This window comes from Poromitra crassiceps (genome assembly GCF_964638095.1).
Source record: "Poromitra crassiceps genome assembly, chromosome: 10".
In the NCBI taxonomy this organism is placed as follows: domain Eukaryota; kingdom Metazoa; phylum Chordata; class Actinopteri; order Beryciformes; family Melamphaidae; genus Poromitra; species Poromitra crassiceps.
Window position 1 is genome coordinate 13,239,881 of NC_139631.1, and position 11,645 is coordinate 13,251,525.

The 11,645-nt window shown below is 46.2% G+C and overlaps 1 protein-coding gene across 1 annotated transcript in view; it reads left to right on the top strand.

The window, feature by feature from the left end:
- The window catches only part of grid2 (glutamate receptor, ionotropic, delta 2), a gene marked incomplete at both ends in the record, with an annotated part of 702,436 nt that overhangs the window by 562,437 nt on the left and 128,354 nt on the right, over positions 1-11,645 (top strand). The window contains one exon of the mRNA XM_083643819.1: positions 9,751-9,948. Within this exon, the coding sequence (XP_083499945.1) occupies positions 9,751-9,948 (198 nt within the window). The remainder of the gene's footprint in view (positions 1-9,750; positions 9,949-11,645) is intronic.

An 11,645-nucleotide genomic window follows, 5' to 3' on the forward strand; every position in this document is an offset into this window, starting at 1 on the left:
GCTACACTGCGGCCAACTTCAGTTACATGTTCATAGCGTAATTACTGCTGCGAGGAGCCGATGGCTGTACCCGGTCGGCATTTCACGTTAGTTATGAAAGCACGTCGACAGTGTTTTCTCACTGCCAGTAAGCCTACAGTAGGATTTGACAGATACCAGAGCCGTATAATAGAAGAGTTCCGACATCTCCATTCACTCCAATGGACCAGTTTTTTTCCAGGAAGTAGAAAGTGGAACTCTTGAGTAAAAAAAGCAGCACTGTCGAGTTGCAGCAAAATAGACAGTTTGTGTTTTGTGTGAAAGGGTTTTTCATCCCTTGAACCAAATTGTACATTATCAGCTTTATTTTAGCATGCAAAAGTAGCGCAAGACCAATTCCTGGCTGTTCATTGGCTAATGAGTCTCGCATTTTGGTCCTCCGCTGACGCCACTCTCTTACTAGAGGACACTAACAGATACTAGCTAGTCCGACCAGTCAGCACAGCCAGCGCTCTCAGTACTCGCTGCTCGTTAAATATTTCCAAATAGGCGTCATTCTGATAAACTGGTCACATATTTGGAATGTTCCGGTTCTCACCCGAAAAAATATTAAAACTTTAAAACAGTTTTTTTTTAGCTTGAAAACAGCTTTTTGGCAAGTCTAAAAATGACTACGGTAGGCGTAATCTACTTCCGTGTCTAAAACGGAAAGACGATTACAAAATGACGTCATGCAGAAGTGTTCTTATACAGTATGGACAAAGAATAAGGTGAATAGAGAGACAGAGAACCAAGTATTGAGATGAGAGGAAGAGGCAGCGGAAGCTTAGAGAGAGAGAGAGAGAGAGAGAGAGAGAGAGAGAGAGAGAGAGAGAGAGAGAGAGAGAGAGAGAGTGAGCTCACCGATGGACCGAGCTATCATTTGATTATCTTCCATTTGATGGCTGGGTGCTATAGAGACTGTTGGAGTCTCCATGATAGCGAGAGTCCCTGCTCTCTCTGTCTCGCCTGCAGCGTCGATTTGACTACGTCCCATGAGTGCTTTAAAGATTCATGGCTGTGAATTCTTCATATCCCACCTTTGAAGTGAGAAGGAGAGAAGAGATAATGCTAGACATCTTTGACGCTAGCTCTCCTTCTTCTTTCTCTTACATTTTTTTTGCAGTCTCTGTGATTTTCATCATTGTCAGAGGGAAGGGCTTATGCACTGTGTTTTTTTAACGCTGCACCCCTTCCCCCCCATCACTGTGTGGGGGTTTCTCTCTACCTCTCTCTCTCTCTTTATCTGGCAGCCCCCCCATCCACACTCTGCTTTCTTCGCCGGGTTATGTGTGTGTGTGCGTGTGTGTGTGTGCATCTGTGTGTGTACGTGTGTGTGTGTATGTGTGTGTGTGTGTGTGCATCTGTGTGTGTGTGTGTGTGTGTGTGTGTGTGTGTGTGTGTGTGTGTGTGTGTGTGTGTGTGTGTGTGTGTGTGTGTCCGTGCATGCATGTGTGCATGCGTGTGTGTTTGGGTGTCTGCATGCGTGCGTGCTACGACACCTTCTGGAGGGCCTCCGGATAGAAACTGTGAAGTGTCCAGAGTGTTGCCTTGGTGTACTGTTTTGTACAGTATGTGAGAATGGTTGGAGGGTACCATCTAAGTTTGCGTGTGTGTGTGTGTGTGTGTGTGTGTGTGTGTGTGTGTGTGTGTGTGTGTGTGTGTGTGTGTGAGAGAGAGAGATGATGATGAGGATGAAGGTTTCTAAAGGGGAAAACTGGAACAGATTGTTCTTTGCTGCCCTGGGCTTTTGTCTGCTCTGATGTAAACGGTGTTCTGTATGTAAGGTACAAGGTTCTTATCCAACACGCCCTCATACCGAAACAACACAATAGGTCTATTTCCACTGACTTCCAAACATATATGCACGAAACACAAACAGCATGCAGTATATTGCTGAGATTCGACATGCTGCTACTTCCTGGTTCCAGGCTCGGAGCACTCTCCTGCTCTCGAGCTGCCACCAGGCACGTGACCCACGGGTTCAGCGGCAGCTCATGCCGCGACTGGGCTGTAAAACATCGGTGTTACTTGCCTATTTTGTTGGACATGTTGGACATGGCGTGTCCACATGCTGGACACGAACCCGGCCCAACCATTCCAACGATCCCACCCCTTCACCCTACTGCGCCCCGGCTTATTTGAATGGTGCACTCCGTGGCATCGCTTTCAGCATCTGCACACATGCAGTTACTCACACAACCACAAGAGGTCGCAAACGACAACTTTGTTTGTTTTAAACACCTTGGAAAATAGACCTATGTTGTGGTCGTTTTTCCTGTGAGGATGGTCTGCTCTTTTTTTTTTCTCAATATTTTTTCCCCGATTTTTTTATCCCATTTTTATCCCCCATTAGTGCTAATTTAAATTTATTTATCCTGGTTGATGCTCCACCCTCTGCCGATCTGGGGAGAGCCAAAACTGGCTCCATGCTTCCTCCGAGACATGGGCAGTTGCCAGCCGCTTCTTTTCACCTGACAGGGGATGCTTCACCGGCAGGACATGGGAGCACGTGGGAGGTTCACGCTATTCCAACCAGTTCCCCTCCCTCCGAACAGGCGCCCCTAACGACCAGAGGAGGCACCACTTCAGCAACCAGGATATTGCATGTTTTGGTGTGGGGTTCCTATATGAAGGAAACCCCCAGGGGGCACGGGGAGAACATGCAAACTCCACACAGAAAGGCCCTTTTGACGACCCCACCCGGCCGGTGGGCACTCGAGGACATGCGGACGGGCACGCACTCCTTCAGCGCTCACAGCGTCCCAGGTGGGAATTGAACCGAGGACCTTCTAGCTGTGAGGTGACAGCGCTTACCACTGCACCACCATGCCCCCGAGGATGGTCTGCTCTTAACCCATACATAGCAGCTTAATTGCCCTCTAATATACACAAGCAAGCAGGAACATGTGCACACACAGACACACACACACACACACACACACACACACACACACACACACACACACACACACACACACACACACACACACACACACACACACACACACACAAACATTAATGTTTTCGATCTATCCAATCAGCCAGACTCTTGTCCATTGAATGTTTATCGATTAATTAATTGGCAATGAGATCACAGCACTATTAGGACCGGTGACTCTAAATTGATGCTATTGATTAGGCGGGGCTATCGATTATTACCGTAAATGGATGCTCATAAGGCACAGCTAAATGACTAATTATGTGCTTATGCTCCTCTATAGGGCTGCAAAGTGCCACCATTTGCACCTTGGTTGCAAATGCGACCGAAGATGAATTGAGTTTGGGCTCACTGGTCCTCCTGCAAATTATTTTCCTGCTGCTTTTTTAGAGTAACTTCTTTAGTGCCAGAAACTTGTTGTCCTGTTTTGACTTTGTTTACCTCAACGTTTTTCTTTCTTTCTTTCTGAGGCTTCCTCTGATTGATTAGACAGTTTTCAACAAGCACCAAGTACTGACTGACCAAATAATTGATAATCAATCAATCAATCAATCTGTCTTTCTTTCTTTAATGGTAAATGGACAGCATTTATATAGCGCTTTTATCCAAAGTGCTTTACAATGTGCCTACATTCACCCATTCACACACCGAAGGCGGCCTGCTGCCACGCAGGGTGCTGGCACAGCCATCAAGAGCAATTTGGGGTTCAGTGTCTTGACCAAGGACACTTCGACATGCAGACTAGAGGAGCCAGGGATCGAACCACCGACCTTCTGGTTGGTGGACGATGCGCTCTACCTCCTGAGCCACAGCCGCCCTTTCTTTCTTTACTAGTTTTTAAAGGAAATCTTTATTTTTAATATGGAATCTGATCTGATCTACATATTTAGTTTTGCTTTATTAGTGCTGTGTCAGTAAGGCATGGGATAGTGCTTCTCCCAAGAGCCCATGGGGTAGGGGTTGCATGAACTAATCAACGTTTCGACACATCGACGTCACTATCACGCCTACCGATTCTCGATAATGCAATATCTCAGGAACGCCTTCATGGAATTGCTTTAAATTTGGCTCAAACGTCCACTTCGACTCAAGGATGAACTGATTAGATTTGATTGGTCAAAGGTCAAAGTTCAAGGTCACTGTGACCTCACGACTGCTATTTTCATGCTTGTTAACATGATATCTCAGGAATGCCTTGACGGAATTTCTTAACATTTAGCTGAAACATCTACTTGGACTCAAGGATGAACTGGTTAGATTTTCGTGGACAAAGGTCAACATTCAAGGTTACTGTGGCCGCATGTCTGTCCGTTCCATCAAGGAAAGCCTGGCGGGGCTAGGTAAATGGGCCTATAGCTAGGAATAGGAAGGTCATAGAGAGTCAGGATTTGAGGGAAGGGTAGGGGGAGTGGTTATGGGGTTTGTGTGGTGTGAAGGCATGTGGTGAGGTAAAGGGGCGGGGCCATAGGGAAAAGGGGCCATAGCTAGGGATAGGAAGGTCTTAGACGTAGAGGGTCGGCGTTTGAGGGGTGACTAGATAGAGTGGCTAGGGCAGTGGTTCCCAACCTTGGAGTCACCGCCCCAGATAGGATCGCCTGGAATTGGTTGCCTGAAATGTTGAAAGAAATAATAAATAAAAGAATAATAATAAGAAAGAGTGACTAGTGGGATGCGGGTGGTGGGAGGGGTTGTTGAAGTGACAGAAGGGGGTGGGGCTGGGGGAAAGGGGCTGTAGCTAGGGATAGGAAGATCGTAGAAAGTCAGGTTTCGAGGGGTGGGTTGGGGGAATGTCTACGGCCGCAGTCAGAGAAGGGGGTGGGGATAGGGGAAAGGGGCCGTAACTATGGATAGGAAGGTCATTCCTATCCATAGAGTTGGGGTTCGAGTAGTCTCGCTGGCCAGCCTCCCCTCCCCCCCCGTGAGAAGAGTCTGGCGGCGCAGGTCTCCATTGTGGGATTGCGATGGGCGGCGCACGTTGGCGGCAGTGACCTTGGAAAATAGTTTCCAACAATCCAACTTGCCATTTTCAGCATGTAGCAACGAGCTAGCGTGTAGGTTTCTGCCGTTAGCTTGGTAGCTAGTTAGCGTTGTTGTTTTCACTGAGGCGGCAGGGCACTGTTTACAGCGACACACAGGGAGGAGGGAGCGGAAGCCGCTCTGATTGACATGGTCGGTGCCAATGACAGAGCTTGTAATAAGCCGGGAGCGGACATCCGCCCGCGACTGAAACAGTCGCTCCAATGGGGGGCAGCTGTAGAGCAAGGGAGGGCTTATCCCAGTAGCCTGTTTCCGTGCAGCCAGACGACTCTCACGGAAAGGAGAGGAGGCTGGCCAGCGAGACTAGGGTTCGAGGGGTGGATAGGGTGAGTGGTTGGGAGGGATGTGGTTGTTTTTGGGGTAGGGGTAGGACCATTTTCCATGTTGAAAACGATTAGCCGTGTTGTTGAGGTCCTCCCAAGCATTGCCTAAAGTGCCATAAGGCTGAATGGCCACACCACTGCGCTGTGGGCTTCAAGGTATTTGTCCTTGTATGAGTCTGCACAGACAACATGGATGTAGACTGCTGACTTGTTGGCGGAGGCATACAACTGCGAGGCGTTATTTCTAGTTTTTAGTTGTAGAGTGGATTTGCAAGAGAGAATGTCAAATTTCCCAAGATTCTGGCTTGGTGCAACTCATGGACTCACACTTGCCCTAATCTAATTTGATGCAACTCAAGGAAGTTAACTTTAAAACAATGAAACCAAATCCACCACGGAGACTGGGAGAGTTATTCGCAATGAATTTTACACCAATTTCAGCAGTAAATCCACAGCATCCTTTGAAAGCACTCTCTGTGTTGCAAATCAGCACATGACTCAGTGACTCCCAACATTCCCTCGGAGAGATCTTCAGATGCCATCTCTTCTTCATCACGGGAAATTGCCACTCCCAGTCCCAATCATTTCTCCAAAAACACTAGAGCGGAGCAGAGAGAGCTCACGCGGCACTTCTAGTCAAGAGGAGACTGGGGATATGAATCTGTGCCAATAGAATGAGTGAGGAAAGAGGGGAAGGTGTGAGTGAGAGATGGAGGGAACATGGGGGAGACAGAGGGGAGAGGGGGGATGTTGGAGATGAAGGGAGTAGGGGTGGGAAGGAGAGAGGGGTTGGTTGATGGGTGGATGGATGCATGGGTAGATACAGAGAGGGAGGAGCTATCCAGACATATGTTTAGGGACAGAGGGAGAATGTGCCAGGTGGAAACATAACAAATACTTGATGTCACAGCTGGGGAATAGCAGGTGACATAGAGCGATTGCAGGAAACAGAAACAATGAGAGAGCAAGGAACCCCATTTACACCTGGTATTAAAATGCGATCTGTATCCAGGCACGTTACCCGGATAATAAACGATACGATCTTGCCTTTGCGTTTACACCTGGTATTTTTAACGCCTTCTCGTTATTCCTCATCGAGATCGGATCTGTGTCCTCCAACGCTCCTGTAGGAATGGTTCATGCACATAAGTTTTGCTGAACATTTTAACATTTTAACATGTAACATTTACCATAGGATATTTAGTGTTGAGGTCTGCATTGAACATTGACAGCATTGAACACATCTCCTCTTATCCTATTCATTTTGATCGGCGTTGCACCTCTTCTCTCCCCCTCAATCATCTTTGTAGTGCATTGATCAGCCAGAGGGAGGAGTTGCGTGTGTGCGGTCTATATGGATTTGTTTAGGTTATAAAAATAGCTGAGTTATACACTATGTTGTCGCTATTATCTAATAGTCGAGACACATAATACTTATCTATAGACGGTTTTCACCAGAGCGCAACCCCAGAGCACTTCCTTTTTCTCAGCATTCGGCAAACTGCAGAAATATTAACTCGACATCGTTACTTTTGTTTTCGCCGCTCAGCTGTATAGACGGTTTTCACGGAATGGTCAGTCCTGCACTTGAATGTTTTTTTTCTTTTATGTCCATAGCAAACACTGCAACAGGAAGTGAGTGGGGGTTCAATTTAGAATGTTTTTGTTGTCAAGTTAAAACCGTCTATAGCATGTTGTATGGATTGTGTTTACACCTACCTAAGACCCAGCCGCGCGCATTGTGTTCAGATCTTAGGTAGGGGCCAGACTACTGGTCAGACTGTGGTAATTTACACCTTGCAATACCATGCATTTTGCTTTATCCAAATAACGTGTCCAGATACAGATCACATTTTAATACCAGGTGTAAATGGTGTGTGAGAGAGATTGATGCAGTGTTGATCTGCTACGCATTCTGTTGTCCCAGGCTTACCTGCGCCGTAATGGGATAAACATGCTTTCAGTACTTATACTCACCCACACACACACACACACACACACACACACACACACACACACACACACACACACACACACACACACACACACACACACACACACACACACACACACACACACACACACACACACACACACACACACACACCACTACACACAGAGGTTCACATATACAGTTCCTTGCCTGTTATTGATTTCCTGCTGCTATGATTGTGTGTGAGATGACAAGGCTGACAGGAATCTGTGTGTGTGGCTTGTGTGTTTGTGCGCCTATACGTGTGTGTGTGTGTGTGTGTGTGTGTGTGTGTGTGTGTGTGTGTGTCATGTAATTGGAAAGTAATCAATGCAACATAAACTAGAACTATAAAAAATAAATTAAAAGAAGAACATGGTGGTGGTGTGGGGGAGGGCGACTGAAGATGGAGATGATGTTCTTCCTCCCTATGGACCCTTATGGATAAGTTGAAGTTTGGGGAAAGTGCAGAGAGGACTTACGCAATGTCTAACCCAGTTTTGCCACGGAGCAGCTCAATCGCTTTTGCAATTCAGTTTTCACCTAAATACCATGTAGCCAAGCTAAAAATGTCTTCATTTATCAAGCCTTTGCAAAATCACACAACACGTTCTCACTCCAGTCCGTACTCATCCAGGAGCCACGCTTTGTCAAGCACCTTTAGCGACGTCCTTAAAGGATGGCTTTGCCGATTCTCAACCCACTTTGTATCATTATAATCTGGCTAGTATAATATAAGCACATGGGCAGTGTCCTTACTGCCAAAGTGGTAAGGACGTTGCTAAAGGCGTTTGCCAAAGCGGGGCTCTGACACGTGTTCGGAATGAGAACGGGCTGAATCACAATAGTCTTTCCTGCTGAAGTGTGTCCATTGTTTCGCCCCCTTCACAGCTTGTTGAACATGTGTCTGAGTGACAGGTAGCTAGCTAATAGCTCTCTGTATTCCGGAAGGAGAATCTGCACGCTCACTTACATAAAGTTGAGCTTGAGTCTACTTTATGCAAATGAGGCCCATGCAGCGTGACTCGTCGCCTCCCGAACTTGTATACAGTATGATCTTTTAAACTATATACAGTATATACATATATATATATATATATATAAGTAATCAGCTATGCTATTTGTTTCTGTTGATGAAATCCCTTGGTTCGTATGCCTAACCCGGAAGTGGGTGTGACTTTGACTCTCTATGCTGGGAAGCGGGGCGATCCCTCACGTGAAATGAAACCGGAGCGGCACATACCGTACCGATATTCATACACCCATCCACTTGAAAAGGCTTTGTTCTTTAATGCTCATTTAATGCAGTACCCTGTTTTTACCTACTGTGTTCATAGTGCCAATTAAAATATCATAGTACTTCTGTTAGCATAACTTACCTTGGTAATGAGCTTGAAAGGTGCACATGCATTTATATATCATCAGTGGCATTTTGCTGTGTATGAGCGTGTGTGTGCGTGCCTGCGTGTGTGCGTACATACAGTACATGTGCCAGTTATTGCGTGATACATATGCATGTGTGTGTGTGTGTGTGTGTGTGTGTGTGTCTGTGTGTGTGCAGTGGTGTTCTTGCCTTGATTGATGGATGCTTGTGGCGAGAGAGGGACTTGGCATGCATGTCCACTCACTGCTTAATAGCTTATTGAACGGCGGGAGCTAGCAAGGATTAGAAACCGCTAAGTTAATGCGTATAGCACAGCCTGGGTGTGTGTGTGTCTGTGTCTGTGTCTGAATGTGTGTGCTTAATGTGCAGCCGCTATCCAGTCAATAACACACACAGGCCCTCATAAATCTGCACGACGTAACGGCCTAAAACATTTCACTCATCAATAGGGATTTATTAAAGAAGAGAGATAAAGGAAGACATAAAAAAGAAAGCCAGAGGCGGAATGAAAGAAATGAGGGTTAAAGAGACATTTCTTTTTGTCTGAGCCAAACCTTAAATCCAAGTGGATAAAAATGAAGTCAGTCTATCTTTTTCTAAGATGACTATGTGTTCCTGGCTTCCATTCTCTCTGGACTAAAAGTGAAGAAATAACAACCTTTTCCGCTCCCGCCTTATAGTGTGTTCATATAGTGCGGTCAGTCAACCGCAGCGACAAACGTTCAGTTGCCATGGCGATTTTGATCAACACAAGGTTCAACCATTCCATATGCAATCATTTTTGATACAATGCAAACTGATCCATCAAACAGCATGGTGTCACCATTCATTTTCAATATTTGATTTTACTTGACAATTTCAAATTCGCTCTCTAAATAAATAGGAAACCCTGCAATAAGACAGTTTGATTAAGAATGTGTTGAAAAATGACTTCCTTTTTCCGTATAGAATCTTGTCTTGGTGAATCTATCTTTTCCCCCTTCTAGGAGGAGCTGTTATTGTGGTATCGTAGACAGTTCATTAATTGATTGATTGATTAACTTAGTGACTGAGTGATTGATCTTTTGCTCTACAGGAGGAGCCGTTTGTGATGGTATCAGAGAACGTCCTTGGAAAACCAAAGAAGTACCAGGGCTACTCCATTGATGTTCTGGATGCTCTGGCCAACTACCTGGGCTTCAAGTATGAGATCTACGTCGCCCCGGACCACAAATATGGCAGCTTGCAGCCTGACGGACAGTGGAACGGCCTGATGGGAGAGTTAGTCTTGAAGGTGAGGATATGGTAGCGCATGTCTGCACCCGCAAAGCAACAACACATCCAGTAGACGCGCACATGATGGGCCCTATCTTGGCAAAAGCGATAATTTATCACTTGCGCGTCTTTACCGCCGGGCGCAGATGCAAATTGGAGGCATGTCAATTCATCAGCTATTCTCCGTGCCCCGCAAAATGCCACCAAATGGGATTTGAGCGGTCTTAACCACCTGCATTATTCACAGGTGTGGCATGGCAATGCCTGGGCGTTACATCAATCAAACCAATCAGATTCCCGTCTCGCATTCCCTTTAATACAGTCTGCGCGATGCGTGCTGTAATTCTCTCCATGTGTAATTTGAACATCTCACAACAACCATCGCATCGTAGACCTGTTAAAAACATCTGGGATTTGCAGCTTTTAATTGATCAAATTCGGGTTCTTTGGTTTACTGGGAAATAGAACAGGGAAACAGGGACATTTGATTGACAATAATATTGCAAGTAGGGTACAATGTCCACGTTTCCTCTATTCATTTCCCATTAACCCCATCCTCTAGCCTATTTGTTCCTGTTTATTTTCCCACAGAAAACCCGACATGTCTGGTTGGGGATAATTTGTTTCGATAGAATTGATTTATTTTCTCTATCACTGAGAGCGAGGGCGAGTGAGTGGGACGATAGCAAACATGAGGATTTAGCGCAGCCATGCCTGGTTTAGCATACTGCACACCCACAGCTGCGCTGAAGTGCAAAATGGAAGTCTGCGCTCGTCCACGACAGCATAGACACGGCGTTACGACGATAGGGCCCACTGACTTTAAATAGCGGCGCAGTTCAAACTGTGATAATTGGAACAGCCCCGTGGGTTGGGTGCGTGAGAGTTTAGCGTGAGGAGAACATGCATAGAGAGGAGTCTGCATATGCAAACACACTCAAATTCATACACAGGGAGGAGAGTCCTGCATGCGCTAACAGGTATCACTTAGGCTAACGGACTGTAGCCTTCCTCTGTTTGAGTCTGCACACATTCTTGAGTCCCGTAATAGCTTTCCCACTAGAAATCATGTCAGTTCAAAAGCAAATATTTGAATTAGCCTACCAGAGGACTGAATTGAACTCACTTCTTCAAATGGGAACACACACACACGCACGCGCGCACACACACACACACGCACGCACACACGCACACGCACACGCACACGCACACGCACACGCGCACACACACACACAGGCACAACAGGTGTGCGCACACAGACTAACAAGAGCAGTATGCAGCCTGGAGTGGATGTGGGGTACTGACCCTGAGGGTGAGGACAGGGAGATCTCACACGTTGGTATTAAATTGTCAAACCTGAAGTAGATTTCAAGTATTTGGCACATAACTGCTGGTGGACACTTCAGCAGCCTCAGCGCAAAGTGGAAATGACTTTACTCAATTGAGTGCAAAGCTTTAAAATCATAGAGAGACAAAGCGAGAGATGGACAGATGGCAGAGAGAGAGAGAGAGAGAGAGATGGAGTGAGAGGAGGAGAAAAGTGGTAACATTTTATTCTGATGGACAGAATGAAATAACACTTTTTTTCCAGGTCGACTGTCTGTGCATAACCCCTTGCTGTTTATGTTGCATTTGAAAAAGCAGTAGACAGTTTCCAGCAGAGAGGTGGAGCGTTTTCACCAATAGAGACGTTGGCAGAGAGTAATGAATATGCTC